At 51.1% G+C, this 20,448-nt stretch overlaps 2 protein-coding genes across 2 annotated transcripts; both read left to right on the forward strand.

Moving 5' to 3' along the window:
- The first annotated feature begins 650 nt into the window (after nucleotides 1-650).
- On the forward strand, nucleotides 651-9,047 carry LOC102696254 (hepatic lectin-like). Its single transcript, XM_015349003.2, has 9 exons — nucleotides 651-1,111; nucleotides 3,584-3,706; nucleotides 4,394-4,456; nucleotides 5,118-5,192; nucleotides 5,294-5,365; nucleotides 5,706-5,771; nucleotides 6,096-6,298; nucleotides 6,523-6,626; nucleotides 7,233-9,047. Exons 1-9 carry the CDS (start codon nucleotides 1,012-1,014, stop codon nucleotides 7,366-7,368), a joined length of 942 nt encoding a protein of 313 aa, XP_015204489.2. The 5' UTR covers nucleotides 651-1,011; the 3' UTR covers nucleotides 7,369-9,047.
- A 952-nt stretch (nucleotides 9,048-9,999) lies between these two features.
- Nucleotides 10,000-18,552, forward strand: LOC107077566 (uncharacterized). Its single transcript, XM_069195742.1, has 11 exons — nucleotides 10,000-10,516; nucleotides 11,245-12,108; nucleotides 12,316-12,526; nucleotides 12,811-13,105; nucleotides 14,038-14,065; nucleotides 14,492-14,600; nucleotides 14,633-14,883; nucleotides 15,612-16,475; nucleotides 16,726-16,936; nucleotides 17,220-17,514; nucleotides 18,460-18,552. The coding sequence occupies exons 1-11, from the start codon at nucleotides 10,459-10,461 to the stop codon at nucleotides 18,502-18,504; spliced, it is 3,231 nt and encodes a 1,076-aa protein (XP_069051843.1). The 5' UTR covers nucleotides 10,000-10,458; the 3' UTR covers nucleotides 18,505-18,552.
- The last annotated feature ends 1,896 nt before the right edge of the window (nucleotides 18,553-20,448 follow it).

Raw genomic sequence — 20,448 nt, forward strand, 5'->3', positions numbered from 1 at the left:
CTGGGATCTATCTGCTACCGAACAAGGCAGATGGGCCACATGGCTCCTCTCGTTTGAAGCCATTCCTATATTCAGGAAAGCCCAGAGAGATCAGGGTAAAGGCACAGCCTAGTGCAGTAAACCCCACAGAGATCAGGGTAAAAGCACAGTCCTGTGCAGTAAACCCCACAGAGATCAGGCTAAAAGCACAGTCCAGTGCAGTAAACCCCACAGAGATCAGGCTAAAAGCACAGTCCAGTGCAGTAAAGCCCGGAGAGATCAGGCTAAAAGCACAGTCCTGTGCAGTAAAGCCCACAGAGATCAGGCTAAAAGCACAGTCCTGTGCAGTAAAGCCCACAGAGATCAGGGTAAAAGCACAGTCCTGTGCAGTAAAGCCCACAGAGATCAGGGTAAAAGCACAGTCCAGTGCAGTAAAGCCCACAGAGATCAGGCTAAAAGCACAGTCCAGTGCAGTAAAGCCCAGAGGTTGTGGTAAAAGCATAGTAAAGCTATTATATATAAACACCGTATGAATCATGGAGAAACCAGGGTGAGGTCGATGCCCGATGCTGACAAACCGCGAAAACATCCTGTCAGATTTCCTCCTGAATTTCATCAGGGCTCTGCCGCCGACCGCACGCTATCTTCCACAAGCACACCTGTGTGGCGGTTTCTTTGGCTTCATTTTTATCAGGTTCAGGATGAAAAGAGCTGGGCGATAGAGAGACGCGATACTCGAGTGTGCGATACAGTCATCTCCGACATCTGCCCGCCCCGCCGCTCGCGCACCCTGTGGGGTACCGGGTGGAGGGGTGCGAGTGACGTCACGCCCAGCAGCTCGGATCGTTTGCAGGTTTTTAATCAAAATCGTTTCAAAGGCGGAAATTCCGCGGACAGCCGGAGAGCTGAACTCGAAAAACCGCCGAATTCCTTGAACGTCTGGACCCCAGACAAAAGCCTCGTTTCACCCCCGCGTCTCCTACAGCCGCTGGCCGGGTCGGTGTGCTTGAACTCGGGCGCTGCTCCGGCGGGATGGCGAGAGAGAACTTCTACGTCGTTCGCAACCCGAACACGGGCGACGTCAGGGAGGACCGAGCCAGGAAACCGAGAAGGAGCAAGATATGGGTATCAGGTACAGCGACGGCCTGCCCAGCTCTTCGATTTTATTCAGCCGATTGCTGAATTACTTAATTATTTAATTCTCGGAGCGATCGATTATTGATCTACTAATTTGATTGAGCAGTTATTTCATTATTTACTTATTCGATTGGCTATTTGTTTATTTTACTGTTTGACTGAATGATCAATCCAATTTCTGTTTGTTTTTTAGTTATTTGATGGCTAATTAGAACATCAACTTATTTATCTTATCGACCTTTTGTTTGGATGGTTATTTAAATATCTAATGATGTATTTAATTCTATTGCGCAGCTATTTAATTATATGCTCCTAGACTTTTATTATGTTAGTTGTTCCGTTATTTATTTGATTATCGTCTTTAGTTATTTATTATCGGGGTGATCCTTTAATTATCTAATAGCTTGACTGTTTATTTTACAGTCTGAATGACTAGGTATTTAATACTCTGATCGATTCAGTGGTTAGTTGATTGTTTATTTAATCCTGTGATCAATTAACTATTTACTGCTTTATTCTTTAAATAATACTGCGTTATTATTTACTAATTCGATCTCCTATTTCACTTGATTGTTTATCTAATCAATTAACTGTTTTTCGTTATTTAATGACGGATTTGATTATTTACTTAAATATCAGATCGATTGATTGTTCGTTGATTTCATTATTTAATTATTTGGGATTTTACTTTTTATTAATTGTCTAATGATCTAGAGTGTTTATTCACTTGATTATTCACTAATTGACTTGCACTATTGAGTCGACTAATTAATTCCTTAATCAATTGATTATTTTTTTATTTAATTATGCGATTGGGTCACTATTTAGTTATTGTATTTATTCTATCGATTGACTGCTTTTTTGCTATTTTCATTATTAAACTGGTTCAGTATCTACCATGTCTAACAAGCGATTTGAAACAGGCGGGATTGTACAGGGCGTCTTTCCCCCTCACAATCCGAAGTAAAATTAAAAAAAAACTAAACACGAATTTTAATTAAAACAGCCGAGCATTCTCTGTAAAAAAAGAGCTTGGTTGCTCTCCACACGCAAAATCGAGTCCGTGAAAAACACGTTTCTTGACAGCAATAAAAACCGTTTTCGCTTTAGACCTATTCAGGCGATGCCGTATCTCCGAAAGTCTTCCCCAGAACGGTTTTATCCACAATTACCTTTCTCGGACCAGTAAGGTCTTGTTTAGCGAAAACAAAAATCTTTTTTCAATACCGTTTGCTCAGCAGTAAATAAACCGCCGCGGCCCGAGTTCACATTCAAGCACAACTCGTCTAACAACAACAACAACAACAACAATAATAATAATAATAATAATAATAATAATAATAATAATAATAATAATAATAATTGTTATTATTGTTTATTTCCCTCGTGTTTGTGTAAATTATTGCCCTGCTAATTTCTGCAGGAAATGCAAAATATATTTATACAGGAACAACAACAAAAAACAGCAGATCTGTCGCCCCGACCTCCCTCACACTGGCGACGCGTCTCCAGTGGGCTGATTGTAAACACGCCGGCTGGTGTGGTGACAAACTGGAGGATTTCGGAGCCCCGCGTCGCTTAGGTGACTGAACCCCCATCGACCACATTATCTACTGGCCGGTCACCCCAGAGGCCGGAGACCGGGGTGGTGCGGGGTTCGGGCTGAGCGGGAGAAGCACCCAGTTCGGGGTCACAGACACCCCCCGACCTCACCCCCGATCCCCGCTGGACTGAGGCCGCGCCTCTTAAAATGTAAAAGACACCGAAACAGCCACAAATACTTCATCACAAATCCAGCAGCAGAGGCGTTTTTTTAACAGATCGGGTGGTAGATCGCCCCCCCTCTCCTCCCACCTTTGCTCGAAAAATAATTTTCTTCGCTCTGCTGACGTTTTATTTAACACGGCCGCTGATCCTTTCGGCCATTCCCGCCAGTGCAATTATTTGTTTGTGCGTTTAATTCATGCACCCATGTATTACCCGCTGCGCAAAACATTTGAGACTTCCAAATGAGGACTTTTTTTTTTAGTCTTAAACGGAGTATTCAAGTAGTTCAAATTCTGCTGACATCAGTCCAGCGAGAAGAAGCACGTCGTAGGACATCAGTGGAAACTATGTTGAAGTGCATTTACAACTGAGAACAGGAGGCGCTTCTTTACACAAAGGGTGGTGGGAGTGTGGAACAAGCTGCTTAGCAATGTTGTTGAAGCCGACACCCCTACTGGAATTTTCCCAGAAAAATCGCTGATGTGTTTTTCTCTCTTGACACAGAGAATAATTTGAATCCTTTGTGCTGCGTAAACAGAAATATATGTATAGAGATATTATAACATCCGTTTAGTTGTATTTTATTTCCGAATGTTATATTTGGATATATGTGGACATGTGTGTTGTTCCTTCTTGCAAGAATGTGCGCGCGTGCCTGAATTCCGCCCTCTCTCCGTCTCTCCCCGGCTCACGCGCGCAGACCGCCTGGCCTCGAGCTCCTCGGCGGAGAGCGAGACGGGGAGGCGTGGCTGGGTGCTGACAGTCGTCTTCCTCCTGCTGTTCCTGCTGTCAATCATCCTGCTGATCGTCATCGCGACCAAGAGTAAGCGCGTTCCTCCCGTTCTTGTGGCTACTCAGCTATTCTCGCTATACGGTATATTCTCGCCCCAGGGCTGCATCCTCGATCGGGGAAGCCCCATGTAGCAGGGGTAAGGAGTCACCGTTAACTCAATAAAATTGTAAAGTGCTTAAGGTGGGACTTTGTTTAATTACCTAATTTCAGTATAATCTGGGATATAAACCTTCTGTTTTCCAGTACCACAGTTCCCTTGACATGCTTAGTTGGTCAATACCTTTCTAGAGCTCCCAATCGTCAAATACCAGCTGATTCAGGGTGACCTATAAGACAGCGGGACTGGAGACCCCTGACATTGGACTCAGTCAAGAACGAGCGCATCTCTGCGCAGTACAGCTCTACCCAGAAGCCTTTGCTTCACCCCCCACCCTCCAAGCATGGTGAATGATGCTTGGAGGTGGTCCTGAACATCTGGCCACAGCTGTATAAAGACTGGTCTGAACATCTGGCCATGTCTGTATAAAGACTGGACTGAACATCTGGACACAGCTGTATAACGACTGGACTGCTGCCATATTCAGACCCTATTTCCTGCACCTAGAGCTCTTCTGTCCTGCCAGCTGGAGTGCTGGCAGTGGTTTCTCTAGGAGGGGACAGAGGGAAGCGAGCCCTGTGAGCTGAAGAGCCTAAACGCTCTGTCCTCCATCCCCACAGTGTCCAGGCTGCAGCAGGAGAACAGCCGCCTGCAGGACAAGGCCAAACTACTGGAGAAGAAGAGTAAGACCTGGGCTAGCACACTGGCACACACACTGACACACTGGCACACACACACTGGTACACTGGCACACACACACACAGGAACACTGGCACACACACTGACACGCACCAACACACTGGCACACACACTGACACACGGACTGGCACACTGGCACACACACAGACACAGTGGCACACACACACACAGGAACACTGGCACACACACTGACACACACCAACACACTGGCACACACACTGACACACGGACTGGCACACTGGCACACACACAGACACAGTGGCACACACACACACAGGAACACTGGCACACACACTGACACACACACACTGACACACTGGCACACACACTGACACACGGACTGACACACGGACTGACACACACTCTGCCACAATGGCACACACACACACTGGTATGCATACTGGCATACACACACACTGGTACACACACTGGCACAGTGTCACACACGCACTGGTATGCACACTGAAACACTGGCACATACACACACTAGCACACACATACTGACACATACACTGGCACATAAACAAACTAGTATGCACACTGGAATGGTGTGTGTGTGTGTTCGTGTACCAATGTGTGTGTGCCAGTGCAACGCAGCACCAGACACTGAACTGAATGTGTTTCTGTCTGCACGCTGTCTTTCAGTCCTCAGATACAGGGAGCAAGTCAGCAGGAATGTCAGCGCCATCACTGATCTGTCCTACAAGACTGGGGAGAACGGTAAGGCTCTGGGACAAGCCAGCTGGGGGCATCCGTTCCTGACATCTCCAGCAGGTGGCGCTGCTGTTCAACACTAACTCTCCCTTCCCGTCTGTCTCCAGTGTCCAACATGCTGAAGGAAATCACAGACATCCAGAATCACACAACCCAGAGCCTAGATGCTTTCAACACCAGTGAGTATGGACTGAGATGCCACGCTTCTCCAGGTGTCTTTCAGGAACAAGGACAAGCATGCTTTGTGGCCGTACAAGGTCTGAATCCTCCAGACTGAATTCAGTGACTGATTAAGCCCAGTGGTGTCGAGAGCAACAGCTGCCTTCTCTCTTCAGCTTCTCGTGGGAGAGCGGCTGGAATCTCACTGCTGCGGATAATGGGATCTCTTCCGACCCTCCTGGCTCACGGGCCGGTCTGGCGTCATGGAACCTCTAGTCCCAGGTTCCTGTAACGCACCCAGGGGACACAGCGAGGGATGAGGGTCTCCTATCTCAGCTCCTGTCTGTCTTCCTCCCACAGCCCTGAAGAACAGCCTGTTGACCCTGCTGGTCAGCTTCCTGGAAAGTTTCACCCTGGACAATAAAGGTGAGTGTGCTAAAGGCTTCCTAACAGGTGAGCTTTCCTATCCCGGCATCCCTGCCTCAGGGATCTCTGGGACACATTCACACGGAGATCCTGACCTGATGGAAGGGCATCAGGACTGTCCAGCAGCATGTCCAGGGCTGTCTGTAGGTTTTCATTCCGACTGTGCCCTTTAAGAGCTAAATCAGCTCATTATGGGCTCAATCAGACGTCATGTGCCTTGAAATCCCAGACACGCCGGTCCAGCAGGCCCGGCGCTGGGTGGCCCTGTTCTAGACCTGGCGCTGTGAATCCCGTCCCCTGACGCGGCCCGTCTCGGACCCTCAGGGGCGCCGCAAGCCAGGGGGGACCCAGGACATGACCTCAACTGCTCCGCCCTGTTGGCCAAGATCTGCCCGGAGGGCTGGAGGCTGTGGAAGCTGCACGCATGCTACTACTTCTCCTTGGAGAAGAAAACCTGGGAAGAAGCCCAGAGGGACTGCCGGAGCAGACAAGCCCACCTGGTTATCCTGCAGGATGAGGGGGAGCAGGTACGGCACACTCCTAACAGCACAGCGCAGGCTGGGGCAGGACAGCAATGCGGTATTACACAGTGCAGGAGGGTGGAGTTTCTGTGTTAGCATGCTAACACAGTACAGCACTGCCGACTGGCACAGCACAGCACCGCAGTTCAGCAGTACAGTCCTGCACTCCAAGACACCAGTGGGGCCAGTTACTTCCCTGGGTGACAGGTCTCTCTCTGTGTGTTTAACAGAGCTTTGTGTCCGGGAACAGCAAGGACACAGTGTGGATTGGACTGAACGACACAGCCAAGGAGGGGACGTGGGTCTGGGTGGACGGTACCAATCTCACAGTATCGTAAGACTGACCGCCACACCCTGAGAACTGCACACTGACCAGAAGACTACTGACCTGGCGCCTTGAGACACTGACTGGCACACCAACACACTAAATACCCGACATCTTGACACACTGACTGGCACACCAACACACTCATTACTTGACACACTGACTGAGTAACATGCTGACTCTACTGACTACCAGACACCTCAACACAGTGACAGCTCGACACACTGACTCTACTGACTACCAGACACCTCAACACAGTGACAGCTCGACACACTGACTCTACTGACTACAGACGCCTCAACACAGTGACAGCTCGACACACTGACTCTACTGACTACCAGACACCTCAACACAGTGACAGCTCGACACACTGACTCTACTGACTACCAGACACCTCCACACAGTGACAGCTTGACACACTGACTCTACTGACTACCAGACACCTCGACAAAGTGACAGCTTGACACACTGACTCTACTGACTACCAGACACCTCAACACTGTGACAGCTTGACACACTGCCACATGTGACAGACTTTCTGACTGTTTTCCACTCTTTTCACAGATGCACAGAGCTGCTGATGCTCATTCTGATAACAGACTTCCCTCTCCGCAGATTTTGGCATGCTGGTGAACCAAATAACAGTGGTGGTCAAGAAAACTGTGTTGAGCTTCTTACAACTCTGGCCAAATGGAACGATCTTCCCTGCTCAATGGTCAGGCAGTACGTCTGCGAGAAGCCCCTGTCCTGACCTGGCGTCCTGCCGGGGCTGGCGTCCTGCCGGGCCTGGCGTCCTACGCGACCAGCGCACATCAGGACCCAAGAGGCTTCTCTGCGTCCAGATCCTGGAGCTGCAGGGCAGACCCATTTCCTGGGCCGCCCCCGCTGTAGCTGTCGCCTGGGTCCTGCGCTGCCGGCACAAGGCAGGCGGGCAGAGGGACTGCTGCGACGCCGCGAGCAGAAATGCCCGCCGTGCCGCCTGCTGTCCCCGTGCCGTCTGCCTCTGCCCCTGCTCTGCGGTTTGCCAACAACACCCTCCTCCTCCTCCTCCTCCCCACGGTCCTGCTCGCTAGCTGATTCTGTCTGCTGGCATGCTAGTGTCCCCCCCGGGGGGCGCTGTAATGCTTAAAGAACAAGAGAGAGGGGCACCAACCGAAATCAAATTCCTGCCCAGGGAGGTCCCTGACTGCTGGGCAGGTTAGAATCGCACTGCTCCTCCAGCTTTGCAGCGGTAGTTAGCTGTGTTGTTGTAGGCCGCGCTGTAGCCCTTTGCTCCATGACACACGAAGGGGTGTGTGCTCCTGCTGTTGCCCCAGTAGTTAAGAACCTGAAGGGGAGCTGCAGTCCCAGTTTCTCACACCCGTTATTAAATCTCGGGAGCAAAATAAATTCACTGACGGTACAGGAGAAAAAATGACCAATTCCGAGTCAAGCACAACATCATGAACTCTGTGAAAGTATTCTATGTTGTCGCAAACCCCTGGTCGCACCACAGGAGAGAGCGAGAGAGCGTTCACGAGAATTGTGATGTGAAGCTGCCCTTCCTGCTCACTAGTGACTAATGTACTGCGATATACAAGCGCATGAATACAGGCTGTGCAGCAGACACCCCCCCGCAGAAATGTTCCGACGTGATCTGGACACAGAGTTAACAAGTATTTGAAGGCAAGACTGTCACGAAGTCGAGAGCAATATTTCGTTCAGATTAAAAGAGCTGGACTCACAAGCCTGCTTGTTTGCAATGTCATAGAAGTTTTGTTGTCTCGTTCTGAATCACATTACATGGCGCTGCGCGTACCTGGAAATTCCGTCTATTTTGTGATGTTAATTGGAGGTTTTACAAGTTACTGTGCACATTTTACTGTTGTGGTTTGAAATGCGCTCATCGATGCTGATCCTTTCTAACCTCGAAATACGAAAGTAGCGTCGCAGTTCCCCTTGAAGGACGCTCATAAACAGCAGGAAGGCATTCAGTCCATCTGGTATGATGGGTTGCAGCAGCTAATTGATCAGAGGACCTCTTCTGGCCACTTCTTGAAGCATCCCAGGATATCAGTTTCAGCAGCATGTCTGGGCCTCCTGTTATCAGCTCCCACCACTCTTTGTGTAAAGAAGTGTTCCCTGATTTCAACCCTACATGCGCTCCCTCTAAATTCCCACTTGTCTCCCCAGATGCCTGTTAAACTGTAGCTCCCAAAGCAGTCCAGCAGGTGGAATTAGTCAATATCCGTCGACACTGCTTTTTACAGCTCACTGAACGTCTTGAAATGATCACTGTTGCTGTGTTGCGGTTGTTTTTTATTATTGTCACTCGGGTTGCTTGAAAGCTTGATTGAGATTTTTTTGTTGTGTATTCTGGGCAGCAGTGCTGTGTAGCCTCTTGCTGTGGTGGAACGTGTCTCATTCAATAAAGATGCTGAAAGAGCTTCACTCCGTGTTCTCTGATTTCTCAACAGCCAGACGAGGGAGGAGATGGCTGACTTGATAATGCAGCGTTCGTATTTCACGAGTGTGTCGCTACACACTGCATCAAGCATCAGTGCTTTCTACAGTGATATAAATTTAACTATAAACATTTCTCAGGACTGTGTCGCTGTGCACTGTCTGCATCTGTACACTGTGTCTCTGTACTCTGCATCTATATCTGTGCTCTGTGTCTCTATTTGTTTGTCTGTATCTGTACTCTCTCTCTCTATTATGTATCTGTACTCTGTGGGCCTCTACTTTGTGTGTATATCTGTACTCTGTGTCTGTATCTGTACTCTCTCTCTCTATTATGTATCTGTACTCTGTGGGTCTCTACTTTGTGTGTATATCTGTACTCTGTGTCTGTATCTGTACTCAATGTGTCTCCACTTTCTGTATCTGTACTTTGTGTATGTATCTATGTGTCTATATTGTGTCTTTCTCTGTACAATGTGTACCTTTTTACTGTGTCTGTATCTCTCTATACTGGGCCCCTGTGCTGTGTTTGTAGAGGTACACTGTCTCTCTGTGCAGACTGGGCAGGACAAACAGAAGGGAGACCGAGGACAGACTAGGCTGAGTACAGTTCAGGCTGCGGACAGACTGAGGACAGAGTAGGCTGAGTACAGTTCAGGCTGCGGACAGACTGAGGACAGACTGTGGTGAGGTCAGACTGAGGACAGACTAGGCTGAGAGGAGTCTGAGGGGGTTTCTGAGCCAGTACTGTATCCAGGTGCTGAGCTTCTCACACACATCGCCTCCTTCCTCCTGTCACTCATTAACCCAGGTCAGAATTTACAGGAAAAGCACTCGCAGATACTGATAGAAGGAAATCATATTCATGGAACAAGCTGTTCTGTAGCAACGTCAGAATCTAATCTAAGATCACAGTGCACAGAGGATCACACTAATCTATACACTTGAATCACCCCATATACAGACAGAGACAGACAAACACAGAAAAACTGACTGAAACATACAGATACTGTACATACTGACATGCACACACGCAGACTGACACACACAGTACACAGACTGACACACACACAGATAAAGACACAAACAGACTCACTCAGGCACACACAGACAGACAGGTTTCGACAGAGCAGAGAGCCTGGTGTGTGTGCAGAGAGAGCTCTCTGTCCTTGACCAGGGCAGGCAAACACAGAAGCACACACACTCACACACTCACGCGCTGCTCACAGGCCTCCTGCAGTTCTGACTGGCTCACGGCAGCTGACACTTTCCCACGGCAGGGCTGTGAGTCTCGGGGTGCAGGTGCGCCTCCTCTACTGTTGGCGCTAAAAAATTTGGGGCTCGCGCGCCCCTGGGAACGTGCGCTGTGACCGCAGAGAGACACGCGAGGAAGAGGAAGATGATTCCAGCTCTACTTGTGCTGTGCAGCTTGTGTGTCGGAGTCCACGGTGAGGAAGGTATGTGTGGCTTTGCAATGGTTATTCCGGCTTTCCCAGACCCACAGAACAACCACACAACTTCTTCACAAGATAACACAACAGAACAACACCACAGACCCTGCCTCTGTGTATCTCACCAGATCAAGGAGAGGGTCTACACAGTGGGAGAGCTGTCTGACAGGGTCTCCAAGGAGCCTGTTCAGTAGTTAGCAATTAACCACTCAAAGATGTCACCCAGCTGTTTCCTGAAAGAAACCAGGGTATCGGCTTCAACAGCAAAGCTGGTACTTTGTTCCAAACTCCAACAACCCTTTGTGTAAAGAAGTGCCTCCTGTTCACAGGGTTAAACACCCTTTCACACCCTTTCCACTGGTGTCCTCTGGCTGGTGTTTCACTATTGATCCTGAAAAGGGGTGATGCCTCTGAGGATTTTGAACACTTGCATGAGGTCCCCTAACCTGCGGTCCCACCTCAGCACCCTGGGATCAAGTGGAACTAGATCTGGGGGGGCAAAAAATGTTTCCACCAGTAGCTGAGTTCAAAAACCGTGGAGGGGACCCCCTGTCTCAATACTTGTGCTGCCCGAGCGTTTGACAGAATGCCAGCTGCGGGTCAATCTGGGGACCACCTCGCTGTCTGAGCAGGGCCTCAGGGGCGAGGCCGGCAGACCCAGATGACTTGCAATGAGTCATCGATGGGGTCTCCTGGAACTCTTCAGGAACTCTTGCTCTTACCTGTGACCTCAGGGCTCCTGTCCTGGCACCTGGATGATGTCATCAGGGCCGTGGAGCTCACAGAGCGCTCGAACCCGGGGCTGGACATGCTGGGAATCGTGAGGACCCTGCGCAGCACGGCCAACCACGACGACAGCTTCCTTCGCCACTTCCTGGGGCCCCTCCCTGACGGCGGCCCCCCGGCTCGGACAGACGAGCCCACCCCGGCCCCAGCCTGGGACCACACCGGATTCGTCGCTGGGATGTTCCGCCACAGAGTGACCGCGGGCGGCCAAGAGGAAGGGGTGGTGCTGACACCGGACGGCACCACGACAGCCGTCGCCCCCATGTTGCTCGGCATCGAAGCTGGGCTACAGAGAAAGAGGGGCGCCCCGGAATCTGGGATTCCTGACGCCCTGTATTCCGTGACCCTGGCCAAAGACCTGGGCCTGTCCTTCGTACGTTTCTCAAACTCCCAGCCCGCAGGCCGGCTCGGGCCCGATGGCTGCTGGGACAGCCTGACCGCTCCACGGAACTTCACCCTCTCCGGCCCGCCGGCCCTGGCCACGGACGCGCTCGTGAACGGGGCGATGGACGGCGTGGTTCTGGGGGATCACCTGTCTCGCGAAGAGGACCCCCCTAAGCTGAGCCAACTCCTGAAGCTGTACTTCCACCACAATGGCCTGGCGCTGGATAGCGCCCCCAGGCTCCAGAGCAACTTCCGCAGGGGGAATTTCGGCAAGCTGGCCAATGCCACATTCTTGCAGGAGCAGATCGTGGCCTCCCTGTCGCTGTACAGGGGGCTGATGGGAGACGCGCTGCTGGAGGGGCTGGACTCGGCCGCGCTGGAGTCTGCGGTGAGGGAGGGTCTGCCGGAGTTTGTCCACCGCTACATGGGTGAGTGCCCGGGCTGCATTTCGCCATCTTGACCCACGTCAAGGGCATCAGAGCTGCCAGGCCACGAGCCTGAACCCCACTTCTAGAATTCACCTACTTTTCCGAACAAGAGGACAGGGGGACGTTTTAGGATAGAATAAGAATTATTGGAAGCAACATCCTTTCCTCCTTCCTCCCAAGCACACTCTCGTTCTCTCTCACTGTCAGTGTGCCCTGCCATCATCCCTCGCTGCATGTGGGGCGCAGAGCAGTATCGGGGCACCCCCACTCCACTGGTCCTGCCGCTGAGCTTCCTGTACATCCACCACACCTACGGGCCCAGCCTCCCCTGCCTGACCTTCCCGGACTGCGCCCGCGACATGAGGGCCATGCAACGCTTTCACCAGGACGACCGCGGCTGGGACGACATCGGCTACAGGTAGGGCGCCGCAGCCCCAGCCCGAGGGCACAGCTGCGGGGGGGACGTTGGCATCCTGGTCACAGATGGTGCGACCCAAGCTGGGAAAAACTCTGGCGAAGTGGGGAGCCTTTACCCACCAGTGTGCTGTACTGGATAGGTGTGTGTGGGGGGGAGGGGTGTTTCTGGTTTGTAGAAGGAGTCCCCGTGCCCCCCCTCCAAGTTTACAACCCAGTGATTTTTAACATTTGCATGATTCTCTCATGAATAGCAGATAGAAACCAGCGGCTCTGTCTCTCCTCCAGCTTCGTGGCGGGCACAGACGGGTACCTGTATGAGGGGCGGGGCTGGCTGTGGCGCGGCACCCACACCAAGTGGCACAACTCGCTGGGCTACGGGGTCAGCTTCATCGGAGACTACACCGCCACCCTCCCAGCGCGGAGAGCCATGGCGCTGGTGAGGGAGCGGCTGACACAGTGTGCAGTCGACGGCGGGCGCCTGGTGTCCAACTTCACCATCCACGGGCACCGGCAGCTGGTGAACACTTCCTGCCCCGGGGACAAGCTTTATACCGAGATCACAGGCTGGGAGCACTTCAGGGTAGGAAAGACCTGCCTCTCACTGCACCAGCTGCCACAGGGTGCTAACTAAGGCCAAGTGAGTCCATGACTGATGTAGTTCAGTCAGTGGGAGATCAATGTGGAAAGAAACTAGATGACCCTATGTTCCTTCAGGAAACTGAAGAGCACTGCATTACACAACAGAAGGCTGTCATTACTGTGCTACAGCTACAAAACAATACTGTTCCAGTTGCAGTTCAGTAGAGTATTGACCAATATTGTTGTTTAATTTCAGGTACAGTACTGTGCAGTATAGACTAATATCACTACTTAATTAATGCTACAATACAGTACACTATCGACCAATGTCACCACTGAATTACAGGTTTAATACAATACATAATAGATCAAGATCATTGCTGAATTACAGCTACAATACAGTATAATTTACAGCAGAATGGTGTCACTACTTAATTACAGTTACAATATTTATCAGTACAGAACATTGTCATTGCTAAATTACAGCTACAATAGAGTATGCAACAGCACAATTTCACTCCTGAATTACAGCTACAATATAGATCAATACAGACCGGTGTCACTACTGAATTACCCGACAATAAAATAGACTATAGACTGATGTCATTGCTGAACTACAGCTACAATACAGTACGCTATTGACCGATTTCACTGCTGAATTACTGTTACAATACAGTATACCATAGACAAATGTCACTACTGAATTGCGGCTACGATATTGATCAGTATAGACTGATGTGACTGTTACTGCTTAATTACAGCTACAATACAGTACAGTATACACAGATGTCACTTCTTAATTAAATCTACAATGCTGATCAGTATAGACAGATGTCACTGCTGAATAGCAAGTCCACCACAGTCCATGATATCAGAACATTACCACAGAATGGGTGCCATAGTAAGGCTTTATTCCTCCTTTGTTGTTTACAGGAAGTTCAGCCCAAACCACCAGGAGACAGTCGAGCTGGAAACTGACACTTGAGGAACATGCCGCCACAATAAAACAGTTTTCTTAGAAAGACATAGATGAGCTTGACTATTCTTTCTGTTTTGTTTCACCTCAACAGTTTCTCTGCTGTTTTGACAGCTACTACACCAGCTAGATGATATGTTGACAAATTTGGTAGACACTTTTATCCAAAGTGATGTACATTTGCACCTGATTATGCACCTGGCTATTTAAGTGGAAGAGCTCAGGTGTGTAACTTGCTCAAGGGTACAACAGCAGGACCTCTCCTGGGGTTCAAGCCCACAGCCTTCCAGTTAAGAGTCCAGAACCCAAACCAGTGCTCCACACTGCTGCCCCACTTCCCACCTCCGACCTTTCTTGGGTCTTAACTATGAAGCCTTCGCAGATCAGGATAAAAAGTGGTCAACATATTAGAAATAATCAAGCACACACACAAACAGACAGGTTTCGACAGAGCAGAGAGCCTGGTGTGTGTGCAGAGAGAGCTCTCTGTCCTTGACCAGGGCAGGCAAACACAGAAGCACACACACTCACACACGCACACTCGCTCACACTCACACACTCACGCGCTGCTCACAGGCCTCCTGCAGTTCTGACTGGCTCACGGCAGCTGACACTTTCCCACGGCAGGGCTGTGAGTCTCGGGGTGCAGGTGCGCCTCCTCTACTGTTGGCAGTATAAATTTGGGGCTCACGCGCCCCTGGGAACGTGCGCTGCGACCGCAGAGAGACACGCGAGGAAGAGGAAGATGATTCCAGCTCTACTTGTGCTGTGCAGCGTGTGTGTCGGAGTCCACGGTGAGGAAGGTACGTGTGGCTTTGCAATGGTTATTCCGGCTTTCCCAGACCCACAGAACAACCACACAACTTCTTCACAAGATAACACAACAGAACAACACCACAGACCCTGCCTCTGTGTATCTCACCAGATCAAGGAGAGGGTCTACACAGTGGGAGAGCTGTCTGACAGGGTCTCCAAGGAGCCTGTTTAGTAGTTAGCAATTAACCACTCAAAGATGTCACCCAGCTGTTTCCTGAAAGAAACCAGGGTATCGGCTTCAACATCAAAGCTGGTACTTTGTTCCAAACTCCAACCACCCTTTGTGTAAAGAAGTGCCTCCTGTTCACAGGGTTATACACCCTTTCACACCCTTTCCACTGGTGTCCTCTGGCTGGTGTTTCACTATTGATCCTGAAAAGGGGTGATGCCTCTGAGGATTTTGAATACTTGCATGAGGTCCCCTAACCTGCGGCCTCACTTCAGCGCCCTGGGATCAAGTGGAACTAGATCTGGGGGGGCAAAAAATGTTTCCACCAGTAGCTGAGTTCAAAAACCGTGGAGGGGACCCCCTGTCTCAATACTTGTGCTGCCCGAGCGTTTGACAGAATGCCAGCTGCGGGTCAATCTGGGGGCCACCTCGCTGTCTAAGCAGGGCCTCAGGGGCGAGGCCGGCAGACCCAGATGACTTGCAACGAGTCATCGATGGGGTCTCCTGGAACTCTTCAGGAACTCTTGCTCTTACCTGTGACCTCAGGGCTCCTGTCCTGGCACCTGGATGATGTCATCAGGGCCGTGGAGCTCACAGAGCGCTCGAACCCGGGGCTGGACATGCTGGGAATCGTGAGGACCCTGCGCAGCACGGCCAACCACGACGACAGCTTCCTTCGCCACTTCCTGGGGCCCCTCCCTGACGGCGGCCCCCCGGCTCAGACAGACGAGGCCACCCCGGCCCCAGCCTGGGACCACACCGGATTCGTCGCTGGGATGTTCCGCCACAGAGTGACCGCGGGCGGCCAAGAGGAAGGGGTGGTGCTGACACCGGACGGCACCACGACAGCCGTCGCCCCCATGTTGCTCGGCATCGAAGCTGGGCTACAGAGAAAGAGGGGCGCCCCGGAATCTGGGATTCCTGACGCCCTGTATTCCGTGACCCTGGCCAAAGACCTGGGCCTGTCCTTCGTACGTTTCTCAAACTCCCAGCTCGCAGGCCGGCTCGGGCCCGATGGCTGCTGGGACAGCCTGACCGCTCCACGGAACTTCACCCTCTCCGGCCCGCCGGCCCTGGCCACGGACGCGCTCGTGAACGGGGCGATGGACGGCGTGGTTCTGGGGGATCACCTGTCTCGCGAAGAGGACCCCCCTAAGCTGAGCCAACTCCTGAAGCTGTACTTCCACCACAATGGCCTGGCGCTGGATAGCGCCCCCAGGCTGCAGAGCAACTTCCGCAGGGGGAATTTCGGCAAGCTGGCCAATGCCACATTCTTGCAGGAGCAGATCGTGGCCTCCCTGTCGCTGTACAGGGGGCTGATGGGAGACGCGCTGCTGGAGGGGCTGGACTCGGCCGCGCTGGAGTCTGCGGTGAGGGAGGGTCTGCCGGAGTTTGTCCACCGCTACATGGGTGAGTGCCCGGGCTGCATTTCGCCATCTTGACCCACGTCAAGGGCATCAGAGCTGCCAGGCCACTAGCCTGAACCCCACTTCTAGAATTCACCTACTTTTCAGAACAAGAGGACAGGAGGACGTCTTAGGGTAGAATAAGAATTACTGGCTGCACACTTGATCCACTGACGCACACATCGGTAAAATCCTAGAAGCAACATCCTTTCCTCCTCCCTCCCAAGCACACTCTCGTTCTCTCTCACTGTCAGTGTGCCCTGCCATCATCCCTCGCTGCATGTGGGGCGCAGAGCCGTACCGGGGCACCCCCACTCCGCTGGTCCTGCCGCTGAGCTTCCTGTACATCCACCACACCTACGGGCCCAGCCTCCCCTGCCTGACCTTCCCGGACTGCGCCCGCGACATGAGGGCCATGCAACGCTTTCACCAGGACGACCGCGGCTGGGACGACATCGGCTACAGGTAGGGCGCCGCAGCCCCAGCCCGAGGGCACAGCTGTGGGGGGGACGTTGGCATCCTGGTCACAGATGGAGCGACCCAAGCTGGGAGAAACTCTGGCGAAGTGGGGAGCCTTTACCCACCAGTGTGCTGTACTGGATAGGTGTGTGGGGGGGGAGGGGTGTTTCTGGTTTGTAGAAGGAGTCCCCGTGCCCCCCCTCCAAGTTTACAACCCAGTGATTTTTAACATTTGCATGATTCTCTCATGAATAGCAGATAGAAACCAGCGGCTCTGTCTCTCCTCCAGCTTCGTGGCGGGCACAGACGGGTACCTGTATGAGGGGCGGGGCTGGCTGTGGCGCGGCGCTCACACCATGGGGCACAACTCGCTGGGCTACGGGGTCAGCTTCATCGGAGACTACACCGCCACCCTCCCAGCGCGGAGAGCCATGGCGCTGGTGAGGGAGCGGCTGACGCAGTGTGCAGTCGACGGCGGGCGCCTGGTGTCCAACTTCACCATCCATGGGCACCGGCAGCTGGTGAACACTTCCTGCCCCGGGGACAAGCTGTATACCGAGATCACAGGCTGGGAGCACTTCAGGGTAGGAAAGACCTGCCTCTCACTGCACCAGCTGCCACAGGGTGGTAACTAAGGCCAAGTGAGTCCATGACTGATGTGGTTCAGTCAGTGGGAGGTCAATGTGGAAAGAAACAAGATGACCCTGTGTTCCTTCAGGAGGAGCACAGCATTACACAACAGAGTAGTGTATTGAGCAATATTGTTGCTTAATTTGTCACCACTTAATTACAGGTTAAATACAATACACTATACACCAATATCACTGCTGAATTTCAGCCATAATACAGTATAATTTACAATAGAATGATGTCATTACTTAATTACAGTTACAATATTGATCAGTACAGAACATTGTCATTGCTGAATTATAGCTACAATACAGTATAATTTACAATAGAATGATGTCACTACTTAATTACAGTTACAATATTGATCAGTACAGAACATTGTCATTGCTAAATTACAGCTACAATAGTGTACGCCACAGAACAATTTCACTCCTGAATTACAGCTACAATATAGATCATTACAGACTGGTGTCACTGTTGAATTACCCCGACAATAAAATAGACTATAGACCGATGTCATTGCTGAACTACAGCTACAATACAGTACACTATAGACCAATATCACTGCTGAATTACAGCTACAATATAGTACACTATACACCGATATCACTGCTGAATTACTGTTACAAGACAGTACACCATAGACCAATGTCACCACTGAATTACAGCTACGCAGCTACGATATTGATAAATATAGACTGATGTGACTGTTACTGCTTAATTACAGCTACAATACAGTACAGTATACACAGACGTCACTTCTTAATTAAATCTACAATGCTGATCAGTATACCCAGATGTCACTGCTGAATAGCAAGTCCACCACAGTCCATGATATCAGAACATTACCACAGAATGGGTGCCATAGTAAGGCTTTATTCCTCCTTTGTTGTTTACAGGAAGTTCAGCCCAAACCACCAGGAGACAGTCGAGCTGGAAACTGACACTTGAGGAACATGCCGCCACAATAAAACAGTTTTCTTAGAAAGACATAGATGGGCTTGACTATTCTTTCTGTTTTGTTTCACCCCAACAGTTTCTCTGCTGTTTTGACAGCTACTACACCAGCTAGATGATATGTTGACAAATTTGGTAGACACTTTTATCCAAAGTGATGTACATTTGCACCTGATTGTGCACCTGGCTATTTAAGTGGAAGAGCTCAGGTGTGTAACTTGCTCAAGGGTACAACAGCAGGACCTCTCCTGGGGTTCAAGCCCACAGCCTTCCAGTTAAGAGTCCAGAACCCAAACCAGTGCTCCACACTGCTGCCCCACTTCCCACCTCCGACCTTTCTTGGGTCTTAACTATGAAGCCTTCGCAGATCAGGATAAAAAGTGTTAAATATATTGGAATGAATCAAATATATAAAACCAATTAACCTGCCAGGGACACGGAGGTGAATGAAGTTAAAGCTGGAGGCAAACTGTGGCTCCATAGTGAATCAGGTCTTCTCCATCGTGCCCGGCAGGCGAGGGGTTAATCTCGTCTTGCCCATGTGCAGTGGGACAGGAAGTGGCTTCATGACAGCAGCACGCAGCCACAGACCTGGCTGCCAGGAAGTGTGAGGGCCGTGAAAGGAAGTAAGTGTTAAAGACAAGACAAGAAACACAAACAGAGGACAGGCGCTCTTCTGTGACATGGGTCTGCTCTGTCCAATAAGGATGAGGAGGAGAAAACCGGGAATTCCCTGGAACACAGTCAACAGGGTTCTTCCTGACACCCTGAGACATTACAATACAACCTTACATTTTCTAACTGAAGCAATTGCCATGGCAATTCAACACTAACCGATAGCACTGATGAAGTCATGTCTCCACTCCAGTCAGGTGTGTAAGTGTGTGAATTCAGGGGGAGTGTGAGAGGAGAGGGACAGCAGTGTCTCCAGTCCAGTCAGGTGTGTGTCAGTGTGTGAATTCAGGGGGAGTGTGAGAGGAGAGGGACAGCAGTGTCTCCAGTCCAGTCAGGGGTGTGTCAGTGTGTGAATTCAGGGGGAGTGTGAGAGGAGAGGGACAGCAGTGTGTCCAGTCCAGTCAGGGGTGTGTCAGTGTGTGAATTCAGGGGGAGTGTGAGAGGAGAGGGACAGCAGTGTCTCCAGTCCAGTCAGGTGTGTGTCAGTGTGTGAAATCAGGGGGAGTGTGAGAGGAGAGGGACAGCAGTGTCTCCAGTCCAGTCAGGTGTGTGTCAGTGTGTGTGAATTCAGGGGGAGTGTGAGAGGAGAGGAACAGCAGTGTCTCCAGTCCAGTCAGGGGTGTGTCAGTGTGTGAATTCAGGGGGAGTGTGAGAGGAGAGGGACAGCAGTGTCTCCAGTCCAGTCAGGTGTGTGTCAGTGTGTGAATTCAGGGGGAGTGTGAGAGGAGAGGGACAGCAGTGTCTCCAGTCCAGTCAGGTGTGTGTCAGTGTGTGAAATCAGGGGGAGTGTGAGAGGAGAGGGACAGCAGTGTCTCCAGTCCAGTCAGGGGTGTGTCAGTGTGTGAATTCAGGGGGAGTGTGAGAGGAGAGGGACAGCAGTGTCTCCAGTCCAGTCAGGTGTGTGTCAGTGTGTGAAATCAGGGGGAGTGTGAGAGGAGAGGGACAGCAGTGTCTCCAGTCCAGTCAGGTGTGTGTCAGTGTGTGAAATCAGGGGGAGTGTGAGAGGAGAGGGACAGCAGTGTCTCCAGTCCAGTCAGGGGTGTGTCAGTGTGTGAATTCAGGGGGAGTGTGAGAGGAGAGGGACAGCAGTGTCTCCAGTCCAGTCAGGTGTGTGTCAGTGTGTGAAATCAGGGGGAGTGTGAGAGGAGAGGGACAGCAGTGTCTCCAGTCCAGTCAGGTGTGTGTCAGTGTGTGAAATCAGGGGGAGTGTGAGAGGAGAGGGACAAAGGGAGAGAGATACTGAGAAAGCCCTTGCT

This window comes from Lepisosteus oculatus, chromosome 11 (genome assembly GCF_040954835.1).
Source record: "Lepisosteus oculatus isolate fLepOcu1 chromosome 11, fLepOcu1.hap2, whole genome shotgun sequence".
Classification (NCBI taxonomy): Eukaryota; Metazoa; Chordata; class Actinopteri; order Semionotiformes; family Lepisosteidae; genus Lepisosteus; species Lepisosteus oculatus.